The sequence below is a fragment of the Oryx dammah genome, unplaced genomic scaffold (assembly GCF_014754425.2).
Source record: "Oryx dammah isolate SB20612 unplaced genomic scaffold, SCBI_Odam_1.1 HiC_scaffold_11, whole genome shotgun sequence".
Classification (NCBI taxonomy): domain Eukaryota; kingdom Metazoa; phylum Chordata; class Mammalia; order Artiodactyla; family Bovidae; genus Oryx; species Oryx dammah.
The window spans coordinates 18974316-18997369 of record NW_024070195.1 but is presented as its reverse complement, the minus strand read 5'-3'; the positions used below and the strand labels follow the sequence as shown (position 1 = coordinate 18997369).

General features: G+C 44.4%; 1 protein-coding gene across 1 annotated transcript in view; it reads left to right on the top strand.

The window, feature by feature from the left end:
* KIAA0319 (KIAA0319 ortholog) overlaps nt 1–21258 on the top strand; it is a 43757-nt gene extending 22499 nt beyond the window's left edge. Inside the window, exons 10-20 of the mRNA XM_040249937.1 lie at nt 276–399; nt 1051–1183; nt 2338–2486; nt 5121–5272; nt 7476–7614; nt 8321–8480; nt 10905–11047; nt 13631–13753; nt 14931–15021; nt 17776–17867; nt 18154–21258. Of these exons, the coding sequence (XP_040105871.1) occupies nt 276–399; nt 1051–1183; nt 2338–2486; nt 5121–5272; nt 7476–7614; nt 8321–8480; nt 10905–11047; nt 13631–13753; nt 14931–15021; nt 17776–17867; nt 18154–18332 (1485 nt within the window). The 3' untranslated portion in view covers nt 18333–21258. The remainder of the gene's footprint in view (nt 1–275; nt 400–1050; nt 1184–2337; nt 2487–5120; nt 5273–7475; nt 7615–8320; nt 8481–10904; nt 11048–13630; nt 13754–14930; nt 15022–17775; nt 17868–18153) is intronic.
* Nucleotides 21259–23054: the final 1796 nt, after the last annotated feature.

Here is a 23054-nt window from a genome sequence, read left to right as displayed (position 1 = left end):
TAGAAAGGCTGGGTTGAAGAGTGTGTACTTTTAACATTTGAATGGATGCTGCCATATTGACCTCCAAAAAGACTGTATTAATTTATATTCTTTAAACAGTGTCTGAGGATATACTGTGGACTTTGGATCCCATTTTCCTGGGACATGTATATATTTTTTAAAAGCAGGCTCTCCACATTTAGTAAAATCACTAGTTTTTCTTTCTGTCATGCTGATTACTTGTGCTTCTTTAATATTATTTTTTCTTTTTCATTTCTATATTTGCTATGACTTAGGGAGTAAAGACACCATACCTTCATTTGTCTGCAATGGAGGAAGGAGATTATACGTTTCAGCTGATGGTAACAGATTCTTCTAAGCAACAGTCCACGGCTGTGGTCACCGTGACTGTCCAGCCTGGTAGGTGAAATAGGAAAGGAATTTAGCCCCAGAGATTAAAACAGAAATGACATCTGGGCTTCTGGGCTTCAGACCAGTCAAATTTGGTGGAAATTCTCTTAAGTTAGTCTTTGAACTGTCAAGAAATTGGGGCTGCAGGAGCTAAATCTTAACATAAAGCCAATTTTTTTGTGTGGTTCTGAATTGTGTCCTGACGGTGTCCCTAAACTACAGCACAAGGGACAAATGAGAGCCATCTGCAGAGTCCCTGTGGGCTCTGATGCCATGTCCCACTCTGCCCCAAAGCTCAAGGGCATTCTTGAAGATGCTGGTAGTTATGTGTGGCTTGATACGCAGAAGGCTTGTGGCCAGACTTTGGCAATTGACTAGAGTTCCACTCCATGACTTTTGAGGTCTCTTCAAGAAACCAGAGATGTACATATTACAGAAGAGTATTTCTTGCTATCTGTCATCCCAGTCTAAACTTGGAATATTTAGTTCCTGGGTCAGCCAAGAGACTGCACGTATTCCCCCCAGGATTCCCAAAGGACAGGGCACACTCCAGTAGCCATCTGATCTGAATATGAGTAATTGGCTTAAATCAAGAAATCAGAGGATGGCAGACTTCATGCAAAGAGATGTTACTTCTTCACACCACTTCTATAATTCTAGAAAACAACAGGCCTCCGGTAGCTGTGGCGGGCCCAGATAAGGAGCTGATCCTCCCGGTGGAAAGCACCACCCTGGATGGGAGCAGTAGCAGCGACGACCACGGCATTGTCTTCTACCACTGGGAGCGTGTCAGGTAGCCCGCCCATCTCATCACCAAGTGCTGGGCTCACGCCCTGGCTCAGTGCTAATCCTACCGTTCTCTGGAGGATCCAGATTAAGCAATCAGCTTGAGATTGTTGAGTCAGGATTTAAGCTCGTTTCTAGAAGAGGAGGGGCACCATCGTTTAAATTCTCCATCAGGTGTAGATGGACAAGATCGGCATTTCTTGACAGTGGAGGGCAGGTGGTCAGGGCAGTCTTGGGGTGAGGTGAGCTTCATGACAGAGGAGGTGCAGGGGAACCTGGGTGGGGGGTCCTCATGAGAGCCCCCCGCACCTACACACTCTCAAACCACCTGCAGTGACTATAGACAGCAGAGGTGCGGCGTTCAAGGGGATTCCTGTATCCTCAGACATTTTTTTTGTACTTTACATGCTTAATCTTGTGGAATGCTAGATCAGTTCTTAAGAGGTAAATACTACTATTCCCATTTTACAGGTAAAGCAAATGAGGCTTGCAGAGATAAGTGAGATCACAGGGCTTACAGTTGTCCAGACAGAGCAAGATCCTGGAGTTAACCTGGGTCTTCCTGACTAGAGAGCCCAGTCTTCACAACTCTGCTGTAATTCCTCTCTTAAATCAGTTACCTGACTTGATCACCACCTCTTCCATATTCTCCTGAAAGATAGCTGAGGATTTTAGCAGCTGCTAAAATTTCTTCTTTAAAGAAGAAATAACAGAGGGAATTCCCTGGCCATACACTGGTTGAGACTGTGTACTTCCTCTGCAGGGGATGCAGGTTTGATCCCTGCTCAGGGAACTAACTAAGATCCTGCGTGCCACACAGTACAGCCAAAATAAAAAAGAACGAAAGAAGTAGGAGTGGTTTCTAAGGCTCCATCTTCTAAAAACAGATCATTTCACTGACAGCTCAATTAAAAAAAAAACAAAGAACCCCCAAATCCTCTTCCCAGGAATCCAGCAGCTTTTGTCTGAAATAGGATTTAGCTTGTGCCTCTTACACAGATCTCAAGAATCTAAATGAGTAAAAAGTTATCTTAGAATTCTCTAGATGGTATATATCATTGTCATAAAAAAAAAAAGAAACCATTTATAACAAACAACATGCCTGGCATCCTCAGACTTTCATACCCTAAGCCCATTGTTAATGACTGTCGTGTTTCATAGAGGCCCCAGCGCAGTGGAGATGGAAAACTTCGACAAAGCTATAGCCACAGTAAGCGGTCTTCAGGTGGGTACCTACCACTTCCGTTTAACAGTGAAAGACCAGCAGGGATTGAGCAGCACAACCACCCTCACCGTGGCTGTGAAGAAGGGTGAGTCAGGGCAGAGGGCGGGTGGATCCGCCAGTGGAGGGGGCTGGGCGCCTTCTACTTCTCAGTCTCACAGACCCCTCAGTTCAGTTCAGTTGCTCAGTCGTGTCTGACTCTTTGCGACCCCGTGAATCACAGCACGCCAGGCCTCCCTGTCCATCACCAACTTCCGGAGTTCACTCAAACTCATGTCCATCGAGTCAGTGATGCCATCCAGCCATCTCATCCTCTGTCGGCCCCTTCTCCTCCTGCCCCCAATCCCTCCCAGCATCAGAGTCTTTTCCAATGAGTCAACTCTTCACATGAGGTGGCCAAAGTACTGGAGTTTCAGTTTAGCATCATTCCTTCCAGTGAACACCCAGGGCTGATCTCCTTCAGAATGGACTGGTTGGATCTCCTTGCAGTCCAAGGGACTCTCAAGAGTCTTCTCCAACACCACAGTTCAAAAGCATCAGTTCTTTGGCACTAAGCTTTCTTCACAGTCCAACTCTCACATCCATACATGACCACTGGAAAAACCCGAGCCTTGACTAGACGGACCTTTGTTGGCAAAGTAACGTCTCTGCCTTTCAATATGCTATCTAGGTTGGTCATAACTTTCCTTCCAAGGAGTAAGCGTCTTTTAATTTCATGGCTGCAGTCACCATCTGCAGTGATTTTGGAGCCCCCCAAAATAAAGTCTGTCATTGTTTCCATTATTTTCCCCATCTATTTGTCAGGAAGTGATGGGACCAGATGCCATGATCTTCGTTTTTTGAATGTTGAGTTTTAAGCCAACTTTTTCACTCTCCTCTTTCACTTTCATCAAGAGGCTTTTGAGTTCCTCTTCACTTTCTGCCATAAGGATGGCATCATCTGCATATCTGAGGTTATTAATATCCTGGCAATCTTGATTCCAGCTTGTGCTTCTTCCAGCCCAGCGTTTCTCATGATGTACTCTGCATATAAGTTAAATAAGCAGGGTGACAATATACAGCCTTGATGTACTCCTTTGCCTATTTGGAACCAGTCTGTTGTTCCATGTCCAGTTCTAACTGTTGCTTCCTGACCTGCATACAAATTTCTCAAGAGGCAGGTCAGGTGGTCTGGTATTCCATCTCTTGAAGAATTGTCCACAGTTTATTGTGATCCACACAGTCAAAGGCTTTGGCATAGTCAATAAAGCAGAAATAGATGTTTTTCTGGAACTCCCTTGCTGTTTCGATGATCCAGCGGATGTTGCCAATTTGATCTCTGGTTCCTCTGCCTTTTCTAAAACCAGCTTGAACATCTGGAAGTTCACGGTTCATGTATTGCTGAAGCCTGGCTTGGAGAATTTTGAGCATTACTTTACTAGCATCTGAGATGAGTGCAATTGTGCGGTAGTTTGAGCATTCTTTGGGATTGGCAGTGATAGACTCACAGCAAATCATAAATGTTGGCTCCTTCTTAAATGAGTGAATGAATGAATGATTATGATGCATTGAAGCTCAGAAATGTAAAAGAGCCTGGCTGGATGGGAAAATCCAGTTGGATATTAGGGATCAGCAAGAGTGTCAGAACACTGGGGAGGGTAGCTGAGCCTCAGGCTCAGCCAAAAAAGACTGTGTACATTGTGTTGTGCTGAATAGTTTGGACTTTATTGCGCATTTGGGAGAGGCTGAAGCAATTTTCTCAGCACAGTGACAGCAATTTGAGTTTTTTTCCAAATATTTTATTGTGTAAGTTTGCAACCACATATAAGAGTAGAGAGAATAGCCCTAATGGACCATCATGCACCCATTACCCAGCTTCAACAGTTAGTGACATTTTCCCCTTCTTATTTCATCTATCAGTTCACATTTTCTTTGGTCCTGGTCGAAGCATTTTGAGGCAAACCCTAGCATCATGCCATTTTTACCTGAAAGATTTGGATTTTTAAAAAGATAATGCTTGTGGAGAAGTGGAGTGGACAAAATGGCAAACTAAAAATAGCACCAATTGGCTCTATTCCAGTCTCTGGCCTCTTTTTTAGGAAGAAAGTGGCCAGTGACCAGTGGGATGTGAATTACTCCTTTGGGTCAATATATGACTATCCTCACCTGTTTTCTATTGACTGATTTATTGAATCCCAGAATCCCATCTAAACAACCCCATCTGCCTCATAGCATCTTCTTTATATCAGAAATGGCTCTTACATTGTTCCTTATATTTGATACCCAGTCAGAACAATGAGGTCTAATTATTTCTGACTCAAGTTCTTTTTTTGTATTTAACACAATCAAAATTTGGCATGACTAGAAAGATAAATATTTGTGGCCAGATAGCGTGGACCAGTACAGAATGATCCAGAGCATATTTTAAACCAAAATATTTTCATTTTCCAGATCCCAAATGTAAATAAGATCATGGTTTCTCTTTTCAAAAAGGGAAAAACTGTAATGATAATAGAAAACTGTCCAACATAATGGCTGCCAAATTATAAGTAGCTGAGTGCAAAGGGATGTTAAAGAAAGTCTTTAGTTTATCTTATGGGTATTTTGGGTAAGAGATGATGCTTTCTGCATATTTTAAATCTGCTTATCTGCAAGATGGAATAGTCATGGTATTTTATGACACATTTATCACAAGTATTTTAAATCAGTTTCTTTGCTTTCATTTCTGCTGTATTTGACTTAGAAAATAATAGTCCTCCCAGAGCCCAGGCTGGTGGCAGACATGTTCTTGTGCTTCCCAATAACTCCATTACTTTGGATGGTTCAAGGTCTACTGATGACCAAGGAATTGTGTCCTATCTGTGGATCCGGGACGGCCAGAGTCCAGCAGCTGGAGTGAGTACTTGAAGAGAATTGCCCCTGGACCACTGATCATTACGTCTATGTTAGTTTGCTAGGGCTGCATAGCACAATACCACAGGCGGGGGAGCTTCAACAACAGACATTTATATTCTTCCAGTTTTGGAGACTGGAAGATCCAAGATCAAGGTGGTAGATGATTGGTTCCAACTGCCTTCTTGCTGTGTCTTCACATGGGAGCGGGGCTGGAGAGGGAGAGGAAGTAGGGGAGAGAGAGGGAGAGAGAGGGGAGACAGAGGGCTCTTGGGCATCTCTTCTTACAAGGACGCTAATCCTATGGGATCAGGACCCCACCTTTATGACCTCAGTTCAGTTCAGCCACTCAGTCGTGTCTGACTCTTTGCGACCCCGGGGACTGCAGCACGCCAGGCTTCCCTGTCCATCACCAACTCCTGGAGCTTGCTCAAACTCATGTCCATCGAGTCAGTGATGCCATCCAACCATCTCATCCTCTGTCTTCCCCGTCTCCTCATTATGACTCATTTAACCTTAATTACCTCATAATAGACCTTATCTCAAATAGAGTCACATTGGAGGGTTAGGACATCAACCTTTGAGGGGACACAGTTAACTCCATTTCTGTGTCTCTGTTATGATCTTATCTCCCTTTCCATGCCCCGCTAAGATGTTTATGATTCTAGGTTTCCTCTGACGCCTGGGTGCAGGAAGCTGCTATTCAATTTAAATAAATCTGAAGTCCTTTCTGACTTTTTCCCTGCCCAGACTTTGACAGAGTCAGAAACTGTAGCCTGGATTCTTCTCATGGGACTCATTCTGCTCCTCAGCTTTCCTGTTGTTCCCATTTTGAGCCACGTGGATTCTTTCCTTTTCCTCAGCATTGTACCAGACAGGTCACTAAATCCAGGATTGCCATTCCCATTGCAAAAGTACAGAAAATCAGATGCAGAGATGGAAAGTGACTTGGCCAAAGCTGATTAAGTCGTCTTTAACCAACCAGATAGGCTTAGGTTTTTCGTTCCTAGCAGGCATTTTTCCACATTAGAGCACCCTGCCTTTTTGGCTATAAATGTAGGTATGTCTTCATTCCTGCTGTTGCTAAGGACATGAAAGATGAAAATTTACTCTTGGAGATTTACCGAGGGAGTGGTCCCGGGGAAAGAACTGAAAGTGCTTTATAATTTCCAAAGTAACTCTGGAATGAATACTGTTCAGCCAGGTGGTGGATTGGCTTCTAAGTGTAGTTATAATAGCTCCCTGATCAGAGCCCTTGTTACCGTTGGTTGCACCCTCTTCTGCTAGCAAGTTCAGGGCAGGGGTCTAGGAGATTCTTCTCAAATGTTTTCAGCAGAGATGTCTCTACGGAGGCTTGTGGGTCATCAGAGAAGGTGAACAGGACACACCACAAGGAATCCTACACACTGCGAAGCTGTCTTTGAAAATAAGACCCAGAAAACTCTTCAGAAAGTGTGCTTCACACTCCAGGTCTTTGCCCTAATTTCAGGAGTTTCTGCCTTTGCTGGGTAGAATTTGGTCATTCCTAGAGCCCTTGAGAGGAGAAGGCAATGGCACCCCACTCCAGTACTCTTGCCTGGAAAATCCCATGGACGGAGGAGCCTGGTGGGCTGCAGTCCATGGGGTTGCTAAGAGTTGGGCACAACTGAGTGACTTCACTCTCCCTTTTCACTTTCATGCATTGGAGAAGGAAATGGCAACCCACTCCAGTGTTCTTGCCTGGAGAATCCCAGGGACGGGGAAGCCTGGTGGGCTGCCGTCTCTGGGGTCACACGGAGTTGGACACGACTGAAGCGACTTAGCAGCAGCAGCAGCAGAGCCCTTGGGAAGGTCCTGTAACAAAGTCCTGTCTGAGTCTTGTGTCTCCTGGTGCTTTAAAAGTGAAAGAGGGACTTTCCTGGTGGTCCATTGGTTAAGACTCTTCTTCCAATGCAGGGGACATGAGTTCAATCCCTAGTTGGGGAACTAAGATCCTACATGCTGTTAGCTGTGACCAAAATATAAAAAAATTTTTAAAACAAATAAAAATAGCCGTGGAAGAGATACCGAGGATTACCCAGACCTTCGCTAACCTCCCCTCCCCACTTCCTCCTCAGCCTGTCCCTTAGAATCATGCATGTGTGACAAAGACAAGAGACTGAGGTTTGGGGTCTGCAGAGGCCTGGGTTGGGAGCTGAGTACAGACTGTGAACGTGTTATTTCTCAGGATGTCATCGATGGCTCTGACCACAGCTCAGTCCTGCAGCTCACCAACCTGGTGGAGGGCGTCTACACTTTCCACCTGCGAGTTGCTGATGGTCAGGGGGCCTCAGACACAGACACCGCCACAGTGGAAGTGCGGCCAGGTGTGTGCTGGGCTTCTGGGCGTGCATGTGTGGGGCTGGCCTGTGAGCCGGAGTCGGGGGGTGGGGGCGGGTTCTGCCTTTGCGGCTCTTTGCAGGTGGCAGTGGAACCCAGTGTGGGAGGCCAGGCCCACCTGTGGTTTTCTCTACACGTGGTCATCTACCCCCCAACAGATCCAGCCTCTGAACTCTTAGGGAGAACTGGGCCTGACAGCAAGGCTTCTTGGTCACTTTGGTTTTCCTACCAGAAGACAAAGAGGTCTTTCAAAGACAAAAGACCTCGTGAGGTGGACACGCGGGCTTCACTCCTGGGAGGGCCAGGAGGGCAGCTCCGGTGAGGTGGCCACACAAAGCTCCAGCATGAACTGGGCCGGGCCCACAGCCCTCAGGGACAGTTCTCTTTCTGCATCAGGGGAGGTGTGTGAGGTCCCAGAACATTAAGTGAGCCCCAAGGCTGACTAAGCATACCTCTCTATCATCTGGAGAAAAATTAGTAGACAGCAAGCTGATATAAAACAGAGAAGAAGTCCTCACAGACAGTGGCCTCCGTGGCTTTTGGGAGAATTGACCTGAGCCATAGAACCCAAGTGTAGAACCCAACACAGGGGTCACTTAAAGCCCTGTGACTCTTGTGTAGGCCTTGCGCCTCCTGTTACCAAGCCTGGGGTTTTCAAGTGGAAACAAAACCTGTGTCTTCTCGTTTCCCCAGACCCAAAGAAGGGCGGCCTGGTGGAGCTGATCCTGCAGGTCGGCGTTGGGCAGCTGACGGAGCAGCACAAGGACACCCTCGTGAGGCAGCTGGCGGCGCTGCTGAATGTGCTGGACTCAGACATCAGGGTTCAGAAGATTCAGGCCCACTCGGACCTCAGGTGTGAGCCGCACAGTCCAGCCTGATGGTGTTCGGCTCCTCTCTCGTTCTGTGTCTTTGCATACACGTTTATCCCATTCGTATTCTTTTTTTTTTTTTTCCTCAAAAGGCAGCAGCAAGGGCATGATTTAGAGGTCCTTCCCGCAAAGCTCAGTAAATGTTTGCTGATTGAGAATGTTCTGACTGAAGGAGTTAGGGATTATCAGAGGGAGCTGGGTTTTAGTTCTGGTATCAACAGAAGGCATGCAAATGGTCTGGGGCATGCACGGGGCATGTCTCATAGCCAGATTCCATTCCTGCCCCACGTTCATGGGGCTGAGACTTCTCCCACTCTGAGAGGACCTTGGATTACCACTTCCCTCATAGCTCAGTTGGTAAATCATCTGCCTGCAATGCAGGAAACCCAGGCTCAATTCCTGGGTTGGGAAGACACCCTGGAGAAGGAAATGGCAACCCACTCCAATATTCTTGCCTGGAGAATCCCATGGACAGAGGAGCCTGGCAGGCTACATACAGTTCATGGGGTCCCAGAGTCGGACACGACTTAGTAACTAAACCACCAACCCCCCTCCTGAGGGTCTGTAAGGTTCAACCTCTGCATTGATTTCTTACAGGATTTATAATTTTAATTGAATTTTTAAAAAACCTTTATATACCCAATTTGTGGTATGATTTTTATGGCAACATTTGGAGAGTGATATAGATATGAATAGAAATTTCTCCAAAGATAATATACAAGTGGCTAATGAACACATGAAAAGATGTTCAGCATCATTAGTTAGTAGGGAAATGCAAATCAGAATGACGTGGAGATACCACTTCATACCCACCAGGATGGCTTTAATCCAGAAGAGACTGTAACAAATGTTGGCGAGTATATAGAGAAATTGGAACACCCATATATTGCCAGTAGGAATGTGAAATGATGCAACCACTGAGGGAAACACTTTCACAGTTTTTCAAAATGCTAAACATAGAATTACCATACGACTCAGTAATTCCACTCCTAGATATATACACACAAGAAATGATACACATATGTCCATACAAAATCCAGGACGTGGACATTCACAGTGGTGTTATTTATATGGCCCCAAAGTAGATACAGTCCAAATGTCATCGACTGATAAGTGGATCAGTTCAATTCAGTTCAGTCACTCAGTCGTGTCCGACTCTTTGCAACCCCATGAATCGCAGCACGCCAGGCCTCCCTGTCCATCACCATCTCCTGGAGTTCACTCAGACTCACGTCCATCGAGTCAGTGAAGCCATCCAACCATCTCATCCTCTGTCGTCCACTTTTCCTCCTGCCGCCAATCCCTCCCAGCATCAGGGTCTTTTCCAATGAGTCAACTCTTCGCATGAGGTGGCCAAAGTACTGGAGTTTCAGCTTTAGCATCATTCCTTCCAAAGAAATCCCAGGGCTGATCTCCTTCAGAATGGACTGGTTGGATCTCCTTGCAGTCCAAGGGACTCTCAAGAGTCTTCTCCAATACCACAGTTCAAAAGCATCAATTCTTCGGTGCTCAGATTTCTTCACAGTCCAATAAGTGGATAAATTATATCTATTCATACAAAGGAATAATAGTTGGCATTTCGAAGGAGGGGGATATGCATGCTACAACTTGGATGAACTGTGAACACATTATACAAAGTGGAAGAAGCCAGGCACAAAATGCCTCATACATATTGCATGTATATCAAAAGTCCAGAATAATCAAATCCACAGAGACTGAAAATAGATTAGTAATTGGCAGGAGCTGGAGTCCTGGGAATGATTGCTGATGGGTGTGGAGTTTCTGTGATGATGGAAATGTTCTGGAAATGCACAATTTTGTGAATATGGTAAAGGACCCTGAGACACACACTTACTTTAGAACAGTGACTTTTATCGTAAGTATATCATATCTCAGCGAAAAGGTAAAAATGAAGATGCATCTGAAGGTTCTCGTGTTGTGTGTGGTTGTGTCTGTTTGTACACATTGCTCTGGGGCCCCCCAGGTGCCTGCCAAAGCAGGAGATGTAAGAGACGCAGGTTCGATCCCTGGGTCAGGAAGATGCCCTGGAAGAGGGCATGACAACCCACTCCAGTGTTCTTGCCAGGAGAATCCCCATGGACAGAGGAGCCTGGCGGGCTACAGTCCATGGGGTGGTAGAGTCAGATACGACTGAGTGACTTAGTGCAGTCATACATGGCTCCATTTATCTGAAGATCTGCCCCTCATCAGTTGAATTCTGGGACCAAAGAGCCATTATTTGTGAAGAGAAGCCAATCAACTTCTTGGCCCCCAGGATACACCCATGTCCTTGTCAGGCCATGGAGCTGTGGCCGCCTGCCTTCTCAGCAGGTCCCATGGCTGGAGTGGATATGTCACGCCGGGCACTGGCTAACCATGTGGCTGGCCCCTCTCTGTCTCCTCTGCAGCACCGTGATTGTGTTTTACGTACAGACTGGGCCACCTTTCAAGGTCCTCAAAGCTGCCGAAGTGGCCCGAAATCTACACAGGCGGCTCTCAAAGGAAAAGGCTGATTTCTTGCTTTTCAAAGTCTTGAGGATTGACACAGCAGGTATGCCCCCTATCAGAAATATCTTTATTTTCAGAGGTCAAGTAATGTAAATATATAATTGTTGTATATTCAGAATTGGATTCCACTGGACTAGACATAAGGCTTCCCAGGTGGCTCAGTGGTAAAGAATCTGCCTGGAATCCAGGAGACCCGTGTTCAATCCCTAGATTGAGAAGACCCCCCTGGAGAAGGGAATGGCTACTCACTCTAGTATTCTTGCCTGGAGAATCCCATGGACAGAGGAGCCTGATGGGCTACAGTCCGTGGGGTCCCAGAGTCAGACATGACTGACTGACTAACACTAAACACCACGCAGTAGACATGCCATCCAATTAAATGCAATGGTAACATCACAGAAACATAAGTAACTACCCAGATCAAAGGAAAAGATTTCTTGGAGGAGGTGAAATATGATTTGATTCCAGTATGGCAGGACTATAGCCAGGTCTCATAGTCTTTTTTAAATTAAGTGGAAATAAAATTCAGTATTTAATTATTTTTCTAATTTCTCCATGTCAACTCCTATGGGAATATTCTAAAAGAATCAGATTTGCTAATCAGGGCTACATTTTGCTGGCACAGAAAGAAGACATGCGGACAGCTTCACTTTAGCATCCAGGGATTTGTTTTGCATTTATTTCTGAAGTCGGTTTCCTGCAACACACATTTGCCAACTGTGCTTTCTCTTTGAGGGAACCTGGAGAGAAACAAGTCATGGTTCGTTTCTAAAACTATAGTCTCACACACTGGTCATTGTTGGAAATTTCGGACTTAAACAGTCAGAATGTTGTTAAAGACAGATAAGTATTAATGGCTGGAAAATTGATTGACCTGGGACATTGTGGCTTAGGTTGTGAATAGATGTTATGTAGATTATTGGGAGTTTTGTTATTCTTTAAGCTCTTTGCGACCCCATGGACTGTAGCCCTCCAGGCTCTTATCCGTGGGATTTCCCAGGCTAAAATACTGAAGTAGGCTGCCATGTCTTTTCCAGTGATCTTCCTGACCCAGAGATTGAACTGGTGCCTCCTGCATTGCAGATGGATTGTTCACTGCTGAGCCATCAGGAAAAGTAAAAGTGTTAGTCATGCAGTCATGTCTGACTTTTTGGGATCCCATGGACTATATCCTGCCAAGCTCCTCTGTCCATGGGATTCTCCAGGCAAGAATACTGGAATGGGTAGTCATTCCCTTCTCCAAGGCATCTTCCCAACCCAGAGATCAAACCCAGGTCTTCTGCATTACAGGTTGATCCTTTAACATCCGAGTCACCAGGGAAGCCCTTTGGAAATTTAAGATAGCTTATAGTGCCTTCCAGTGGGATCTCTTTTCCTAACCGCTTGCTTGCTGCCTCTTCCTGGTACCAAATCCATTCATGTGTGTAGATAGAAATGTAGTCTTTATCCCAGGTCTCTGTCCCCACCTTCCAAGGGACATGAATACCTTATTATATTAAAAAGATCATTTTAGTAGACACTGGGGACCGTGATAATATTTGGATAGTAAAATTTAATTTGTCTCACATGTGGCTCTAACCACAGTTGCCTTTTTTTGTAATGTGAAGTAAGTTAATTTTTAAGAACTTTTTTCTTGCTACAAAAGTAATCTTTGTTTATTGGAGGAAATTTGGAAAACACAAGAAGATAAAAAACTAGAATAATCCTAAAATAATCCTCTAGAGTCTAGAATTCCCACCATTCGAAGATAACTTTTGTTAATAATTTGATGTTTTTCCTTCTAGTTCCCCCATCTCTAGACACATGTAATGCAATCAGGATAATTTGATACATGTTTTTAAGTCTGCTTTTTTAACTTCAAACCATATTATGATCATTTTCTCAAATCTTATAGAATTTATCCCTCAGTAAGATATTCGTGGTCACATAGTACTCCATCCTGGATGTGTTCCACAGTTTATACAACTAATTCTGTACTTGCAGACTGTCAGGTTGATTTTAAAATAATGGTACTTTGTTTTAAGCCTTCAAGTTTGCAGTCATTGGTTACAGCAGCAATTGGAAACCAATGCGGAGAGAGTATTCCCTGGTGGCTCAGACGGTAAAGAATCTGCCTGTAACACAGGAGACCTGAGTTCAATCCCTGGGTCAGGAAGATTCCCTGGAGAAGGAAATGAAGGAAATGGCAACCCATTGTAGTATTCTTGGAGGACCCCATGGACAGAGGAGCCTGGTGGGCTACAGTCCATGGGGTCACAAAGAGTCAGACATCCCTGAGCAGCTGAGCACACACATACACAATGTAGATAAATCTTTGTGCACATCCCCAATCATTTTCACTGGATAAATCATTAGAATTTATCATTCTTGGGCCAGAGGGTGCTGCATTTCTGCTACATGTTTAAGGCTTTTGTTTCACGGTGCAAGTGTTGACATGTTTCTGCCATTCACCTCCCAATGAGATTGTCAGTATGAGAGACCATCCCTGGGCCACTGTCCATACAGTAAGAGGCACTTGACTCAACAAGGTGCCTCTCTTCAGGGTCTATGGAAGAAAAAGACACAGCTGAAGCCAGGGAGCCTCCTTTGCTCCATGATGACCTCTGCCTCACTCGCCTCCTTGCAGGATGCCTTCTGAAGTGTTCTGGCCACGGTCACTGTGACCCCATCACAAAGCGCTGTATTTGCTCCCAGCTGTGGATGGAGAACCTGATCCAGCGTTATATCCGGGATGGGGAAAGCAACTGTGGTGAGTCCTGGCGTGGTGGGTGGCTCGGGGTGAGGAAGCTTCAGACAAATCATTCTGACCTGTCAGAAAGACCTGCCTGACTGTACAGCTGTAAATTCATCCCTTTTCTCACCCAAAGCCCATTGAACCAGCTCATGTGGTAATGGGTCAAGATATTCCCACAATTCACCTTGTGGGTGTGTTTAAGACTTTTCCTTAAAACTTCCTGCTGAGGAAATCCACCTCGGCAGAGCAGATGTAGCTAGTCATTGCTGAGAAGGTCGCTTTGGGCTACATGGACCCCATGTCCAGACTGTACTGCCTTAGCTTGAACTGGGTGTGACCTTCTGGAGAAGTGGCCCCTGGTGTGGACCTGGCTGGAATCAGATGAGCGAGAAAGTTGACCCACTCACCAGGCTGTCTGCCCAAGCAGACACCATCTCAGCCAGCGTCTGCCTGAGCCACGGGCCTGTCTCTTCTGAGGAGAAAACTGTGTTTTAATGCCAGTCTGTCTCTAAGAGTCATTTTGTCTTCTTGGGGATGCAGATGGACATAACTGGCAGAAAAATTAGGACGAGCTCCCTGCCAAATTATGTTCCTGTTTCTACTTCTTAAGAATTTGAAAATAACCAGCCCTTGAATCATTATTCCAAGTAGTGTTGTAACATTTAATGGAGTTAAACCTTATGCCTTTGCTCCATCGTTTTCTCTCTCCCTGGGTTGTTGCAAAGCTTTTTACACTGGATTTTTGTAAGGATGTGGAAGAAGTGAAGTGAAGATGAAATCGTTTCTGAATGACTGTCGGGCTCTATGATAAGTATCTTCCTGTCACAGGCAGCCATACAAATAAACACCTTATTTGCTTTATTGAAACCAGACCAGAACCAGTTTTGAGGTTCTGTGTTTCTGGAATGAATGTTTTGGTGTGCCTTACTTGGGTGTTTAAGAAGCCTTCTTAATTGATGAGTTTATTTTTTTCAGTTTCTTCTGAACCAGTTGGACAAATGTAGGATGGTTTTAAGTTGTTCTTGATTTGTTAGTATTTTACCAGTCCCTGCAGCCAGCCTGGTGAGGTGGTCACAACACCACAGATGGCCTTTGCTTGTAAGGATTCAGAAATATTCATTGAGAGTTATTGAAATAAAGCTGTTTTGCAAACGGTATGTAACATGTCCGCTCTGGTTTTCCTGTTTTTCAGAGTGGAGCGTGTTCTATGTGACAATACTGGCTCTCGCTCTCATTGTGCTAACAGGGGGTTTAACGTGGCTTTGCATCTGCTGCTGTAAGAGGTACCTGGCATGCTTATTTATTTCTTTGAAAATAAAGATGCAGCATTAAAGGTGATGTGGTAGGTTTAAGGGCTGTTGCTTGGGTTTGTGAAACTGCTCAACTTTTGACAATCCCTCTCTTTATGAAGAGAGACTCAACTTTAAAATCACATGATAATACATTCTCCCCCACAGGGCTTGTGTGCCTACTAGTTAAATGGAATGATACTAGAGGCAATTTTTTTTTTACTGCAGCTGTCATATTTTCTAGAAGATTCAATGCTTCTGTATCAAATCTAATCCTCTTTTCTACCAGTCTCACATCACTAGAACATTAATCCACTCTCAGGAGAGAAAGGAGTTCTAGAATATACTGATCCAAACGGTAGGTTTTCATTAGTTTTCATCTGTGAAGCAACAAATCTACCTGAATTCTTTTTCCTAAATGCAAAACTTTAAGTGACACCATCACCAAAGAGAAGTTTTGCTTTAGGTTTTTCCTTTTTTTTTTTTCCCATGAAGCTGACTGCTGAGGAGCCCCAGACTTACCTTATGGTCTAAACCTTCCAGAACCCCACGCCCAACCCTCTGTGAGGACATTCATAAGAATAATGATTACTCAAGTCCTTAGAAGGCAGCATTACATCCACTTTCCTACATGGAACTCTATGAATGCTCTCCGAAGAAGAGTTGATAAATAAAACATAATGTTATACCATAATAATAGTTATTTTTCAGAGATCACTTATCAATTTTTGTAGTTTTATTTGTGATTACTTTTCCAAAGGTAGAACCAGCAAACCAGTACGTAGGAAGAGGTACTTAGCAGCCTCCATCGCATTACGTTTTCCCAGAACCATCTGGGATGAAGGTCACCCTGCTGTGCTTGGCTTTCAAAATTCTACAGCTTTGTGACATTTGTATCAAGTAGATGACGATTATGACAAGAGTGACTGAGCATTTATTAAGTACTTGCCATTATAATGAATGCTTCTAAGTGCTTTCTATGTGTTATCTTATTGAGTTTTCCCATCAATCATATGAGAAAGGAACTGTTCTTATTCCCATTTTACAGGTGGGAACTTGCAGTCAAAGAGATAACAATAAATGGCCTCACAGTCACCCAGCTAGTAAACCCAGAGTTGGAAGCCCATGCTCTTAATCATCAAGTTCTCAGAATATTGCCTTTGTTTGTTCTCTACAAATCTTAAACCATAGTGTTGATGTGTATTTTCAAATTATCCTCTAAAGCATAGGGTGAGGTCCATAGGATCAGCTTGGGTGTCTTGAAGTGTTGTGAAAAAACGAAGGACTGAGTTATTGCTTATTCCTTTGGGAGAATTTATTATAATTTCTGTTGATTTTTTTTTTCTGATTGCTAGTTATGTCATCTTATCATTCTTGCATGTTTCGACATCCCAGGGTAGTATAGGTTCAGGGGGAAACTTGTTCATCCAGGTTTTTCTGAGGAAGGAATTCCTCATGGAGAAAAGCTTGCTGGGCCAACCCACAGAGTTGCTGGAAAGGTCCCTGCACCTCAGCTTGAGGCTTGGGTGAGAGCCTGCTGCTGCTGCTGCTGCTGCTGCTAAGTCGCTTCAGTCATGTCCAATTCTGTGCGACCCCATAGACAGCCTCCTACCAGGCTCCTCTGTCCCTGGGATTCTCCAGGCAAGAACACTGGAGTGGGTTTCCATTTCCTTCTCCAATGCATGAAAGTGAAAAGTGAAAGTGAAGTTGCTTAGTTGTGTCCAACTCTTAGCAACCCCATGGACTGCAGCCCACCATGGACGGAGGAGCCTGCAGTCAGGTGATAACAGCAATGCTGCTCCGACATGTGTTTCTCCAGGATGCATGGCATAAACAAGAAGAGACTCACAGACTTAGAGAACGAACTTATGTTTGTCTGGGGGAAGGATGACGGGGGAGAGATCGTTAGGGACTTTGGGATGGACAGGTACACACTGCTGTATTTACAATGGATAACCAGCAAGGTCCTACTGGACAGCACATGGAACTCTGCTTGGTGTTATAGGGCAGCCTGGATAGGATGGAAGTTTAGGAGAGAATGGATCCATATGCATGTATGGCTGAGTCCCTTCGCTATTCACCTGAAACTATCACAAAAGTGTTAATTGGTTGGGGCAGTGGTAAAGAATCCACCTACTAATGCAGGAGACGCAGATGCAGGCTTAATCCCTGGGTCAGGAAGATCCCCTGGAGAAGGAAATGGCAACCCACTCCAGTATTCTTGCCTGGAGAAATCCGTGGACAGAGAAGCCTGGCCAGCTACAGTCCATGGGGTCATAAAAGAGTTGGACACGACTTTGCGACTAAATAACAGAAATATCAAATAAAAAGTTAAAAAAAAAAAAAGGTACATGATGTATCTCAAACTCACCAAACCCAGATTGGGCTGTGACACACATCATTAATAAAGAAGATTGTTTGTGTGTTAGACACTCAGTCGTGTCCTCCGGGCTCCTCTGTCCATGGAATTCTCCAGGCAAGAATACTGGAGTGGGTTACTAGCCTCTTGTCCAGGGGATCTTTCCAACTCAGGGCTCAAACCTGGGTCTCCCGCATTGCAGACAGATTCTTTGCCGTCTGAGCCACCAGGGAAGCCCCACATATCATTAATAAAAGATTCCAATTAATAAAATGAAATAGCATTCTAAAGGCAAAGCATTTCCTTTAGTGTCCTCCATGTGTTTTAAATCCTGGATCCCACCTACCTCTCTCAGAATCTGAGTTGACTTTTTTCTTTGTCCTTTTCAGACGAAAAAGGACAAAAATAAGGAAGAAAACAAAGTACACCATCCTGGACAACATGGATGACCAGGAAAGAATGGAGCTGAGGCCCAAATATGGTAAGTCTCCAAGACAGTTTCCCAGTGCCTTGCCAGTGTTTAATACCGGCATCTGAGAGTCACTCTGTGAGAATGCAGCTGATAAGTGACGGAGCTTGGGCTCAGGGTCAGGAGTGATTCCATAGCCCCTGTTAACACCCACCAGGGAATCCCAAGTGCCTGCTGCCTCATAACGGATGGCTTTGCAGGTGCAGAGGGCAGGGCTCAGTGCTCGGGACCAGAATGATGGATGGCGGAGAGGGAGAATGCTGCTCCCCTCCAGAGGCGTCTGTTTGCTTCTCCCTAGGAATCAAGCACCGAAGCACAGAGCACAACTCCAGCCTCATGGTGTCTGAGTCCGAGTTTGACAGCGACCAGGATACAATCTTCAGCCGAGAGAGGATGGAGCGAGGGAATCCTAAGGTTTCCATGAACGGATCCATCAGAAACGGAGCTTCCTTCAGCTATTGCTCAAAGGACAGATAATGGAGCAGTTGATTGTGAAACAGAAGGACGCCTACAAGAATCCTTTAATCCCAAGAGTCGGTGGGAGTTACAGACAAAACTCACTCTTGTTAGAATAGCGCGTTCCTGTCCTTTCACACTGGGCTGGAGGTGTGTCCCCATAATTGAAAAAACCTGTCTTCTTGGGGTTTTCGAGACACAAAACAGAACGAAAACAATGCTCTTTTCACTGAGATGCTTGTTAGTAGGAGTAAAGGTGGGGTAAGACACTAAGGTATATGCTTAAAAGAGGTCTGTGTTTTTGTAGCTAACACAGCATTATAGTCCTATGTTAAGAAAAAGATGAATCTGTTTCTGTCTGCAGACCCCTGGGGAAGGTGAGTTCAGTACAGATGAAGAGAGGACTGACTTCTCTTAGGAGCAGTAATTGCCTTTAAAGATGACTTTCCCAGCATGGTTTCTGTCATAGGAGTCTTGGAGCCTGAGGTCTGTGTGTATTAAGCTGATTTATCTGCGGTGTGGGTTGCCCTCTGTCCAGCCAGTTTCCTGTGCTAAAGAGACACACGTACAGAGCTGAGGTCTCCTGTTTTTGCTGCTTCGAGACAGCCAGCCACCATTTCTGTGCTGTTTCTAGCGAGTAGCTCTAGGAAGTTTGAGAGCTCAGTAAGAATTGTATTCTGAGGACCAGAAGCAACAGAGAGGGAGGTGGGGTTTGCTGACTTGTGGGTTGAAAATCGAAGATAACATTTAACACGTTTTACCTTTTCTTTCTCCGAGAAAAACAAACTATTGCTGAGGCCTCTCTCAGCTCCAGTTTATAGGAAACAAGAAAAGTGATTAGTAATTCATCAGTGGTTTATCATGTGCAATAGGCCATGCGTTTGGACCTCCACCAATAGGAATAAAGACTCAGCAACTTTGTAATATACACGGTCAGGGATGTGGGCCCCGTGGATGCAGAAGTGGTAAGGGGGAGGGCTGAGTGTATTTTCAAACTCTGAAATACCACCAGTCTTAATGAGAATGGTATGCTTCTGATACTCAGCCCCTGTAGTTACTCTTCCTAATAACTTGACATAGATATCGACTTAATTTGTTTAAAACTGTATTTATTTTGCCATTTTCTACTAAATAGCTTATTTTAAATGTATGAAAAAAATTAAAGCATTTCTAATCACAAAGCCGTGTCCTAGAGCAAGGAACTACAGTGAACTGTAGCCTGAGAACTCAGCTGGCTGCTGATCCTTTGCCATCCACCGTGGTCCTGAGGCTGATGGCCTGGGCGGTGCCCTTGGCATTCTTTGTGAAGAGATCAGCATGAGAGATGGGGCCCATCACAGACAGAACCAGGGCTGTGGCGTCAAGCATGACCACATTTAAGCAATATTCTGTTGCACAAGCTTTTGTCACAGGAGAGGGAAACTGGGATTGCTTTGCTATGATTAAGTGGAGAAGCCAGGCCATTAAATCATGAGGTTTAAATCATCAGGACAGGACAATAGAGAAAACAGTTCCCATGGGCCACTGGAAAAAAACGAAGCTTTCTGGTGCTGCTGTTCTCGCTGCTAATATCCATCCTCTTGAGACCGTCTTGTTTTTTTTAATTATTCTGTTTTCTGGGAAATGGCAAAAGTAAAAAGCATACAGGTATGATTTTATTTTTAAGCATTTCTTTATGTGTACACTTCTGTCTAGCCAGCCAGTTCAGTCCCATTGATGGTGTTAGAAGGAAAATGTGATGCTTTTTACATAAATATTTAGCTTCATAAACTTAAAATCTGCCCTACCCAGTGGCCAGTTATATTATCTTCAGGCGCAACTGGAAATTTCTGGCACAGAGGATGGCAGCCTAAATATGATGTCGGCAGAGTGCAGTGATGGAGAAGGAGTGATCATGTGTTAAGTGCTATCTATGTACATAATATATGTATCTTACATACTCTATTCATCCTTACAATCAAGCTGGAAAGGTAGCTATTATTCTCATATTGAACATAATAAAGGCCCAGAGAGTTTAAGTAACTTGCTGACGGTCACGGCCGGTCAGTGGTGAATATAGGAATCGAATGCAGATTTTGTAAGCTGCAGGTCCATGCCTTCCACCCTCCTCCCCTATACACAAAGGACTCCCATGCCCAGTTATTGGAAGGCAAATTCTGGTGTGTCTTTTGGACCACTTGGAAGTTTGGTTCCTAGGACCAAGAATTCCTTCTGTGAAGGGAGCAGAAGGCAAAGGGGGAGAAGACTTCATCTTTTCTGCGGGATCATCCCCGAGGTTGCCCCTCTGGTGGCTGAGCACTGCTTTTGCCACTGCTCCCTTTCTGACCCTGTCTCCAGCCCAGCGGGTCTGACCCTTCTACACTGATGGATCTTGAATCTATGGTGGATCAAACATGAACACCACACCAGCGATCAGAAAGTGAGTCATCTCTTGTTATCCCACTTCTCATCAGAGGAGCCAAGCGTGAGGTGGAATGCAGCCAGCATTCCTCACTTGTGCACTTTGCATTAAGGGCCTTGGAAGATGAAGCTCTGCAGGAGCTTAGATGAGCAAATCAGGGCCCAAGAACGTGGGAGAGGCCAGTGGTAGGGCTCACAAGATGACTATTAGTTGCTGGCTAAAAAAATCAATGGCAGAGCATTCAAACCCACAGTATTAAGAGGTCAAGCATATGTATGACTAAGGAACCTGCTGAAAAAGACACAGTGAGGTAAGGAGTAATACCATGTGGCATGCCAACACCACCTCCTTTATGAGCAGAGAGGAGGGGCAGTACCATTCTTTTCTCTGTGTGACCAAAACATCATGGACTTTGGCTGAAGTCTTGGTTTTCTTTACTTTTTTTTTTTAATGTCTTTTCCCCATGTATTGACAAGGTATCATTTCTAATATAACACTATTAAATGTATGTGCTAATCTGAATAAAGGTGTCTGTATTCTCTGTAATGCGTCCATGCTGTTGTGTGGGTTGGGATGATATTCATTCTTTATACCTCTGTGTAGAGGGATTTCCCAGAGAGGAGGCAGCAGACTGGCCCATGATCTGTTTTCCTGCAGCCAGTGAGTTAACAATGGTTTTTACATTTTTAAATGGGTGAAAAAAATCATATTTCTCTGATGCTTGAAACTCACATGGAATTCAGATGTCAGTTCAGTTCAGTCATTCAGTCATTCAATCATATCCGACTCTTTGTGACCCTATGGACTGCAGCACGCCGGGCCTCCCTGTCCATCACCAACTCTTGGAGTTTACTCAAACTCATGTCCATTGAGACGGTGATGCCATCCAACCATCTCATCCTCTGTCATCCCCTTCTCCTCCTGCCTTCAATCTTTCCCAGCATCAGGGTCTTTTCAAATGAGTCACTTCTTTGCATCAGGTGGCCGAAGTATTGGAGTTTCAGCTTTAGCATCACTCCTTCCAATGATGTCAGTGTCCCTAAATAAAGTCTTATTGGAACACAGGCACATTCATTCCTTCCTTTGTGCTACAAGAGTAGAGGTGAGTAGTTTCAACAGAGACTGTGTCCTAAGAATATAATGTAATGTAATATAATCTGACAGAACCCCTGAACTCTTGCCCACTAACCCACTGGGACAGCGGTGTTGTCTGGGGTCTAAATTGTGGCCACTCCTTCCTGGTTAGCTGATAAAATGGATGGATTATAGGTAGATTTACAGACCACCAGTTTCCAAACCCATTTCCACTACTTATAAATAACATACAAATAGAATATAGCCTTTCAATATTCACACCTAGCATAACCAATTTTTTCCCCCCAGATTTCCCACTAGTTTGATGAAAATGAAATGAAAACCACACTAGTTTGCATTTTAATTTGTTGCAAGCTAAGTCAGAGATAAAGAAACTGTAACAGGTGAAAATTTACTGCTGGAAATAGTAGGAAGAAGAAAATACACTTCCAAGCGAAGGCCTAGACTAAGCATGGAACAAACCCACAAATTGAGTGTAAAAAATAAACAGAAACATCAATAGAGTCAGGCGACCAGAAGAGGGCGCTTTCACGCTCTGTGATGATAGCAGAGCCGGACAGGAGGAAGGCCTCTCTTTCCTGGTAAGGACTCAGCCAATGAAAAGCCACGAACTCTTTAACCCCGCCCAACTTCCGTTTCCTCCCTATAAAGGCATTTTTCTTCTGTTGATGTGCAGGGACTTGACTTGATGCAGCTGGCCCTGGTTGCAGATCTCAAGTTACAGTTAGTTCTCTACTTGTCCTAACTAAACCCATCTTGGCTGGCACAATATCTGGAAGTTTGTTTCAGGTCAACAAGAGGTAAGTGGATCATTTTTCCTGGTAAAGTAATTTTAAAAATCAAAAGCAGATTAAGAGAAACGCATGGAATAAATGGGATGATAAAGGGAGATGGGTATCCAGGAATGCTGTTCTTTTTTCCAAAGAATGCTGTTTTTTCTTATTTTGTTCAAAGCCTACTGATGTACCTTGGATTCAGTGAGGCCTACGTGAAAATTTTGAAAATATAAACGAACACTGAATGAAAGTGTAAGATATGCTGTCTAAATAATTAACAATGAGTTTATCTGAATAGCAGGGTTTCAAAAAATGTCTTCCTCATACATTTCTGTAGCCAGCCAAAAAACCCAAACTTTGAAAAAAGTACATAATGGGTAACAGTGGCCTGTGTAGCAGAGAGAGATTGGTGAACTTGAGAAAGCCGGAGGATCCTCCTTTCTTAGACAGCCACACCTGCAAAGCAGGTAA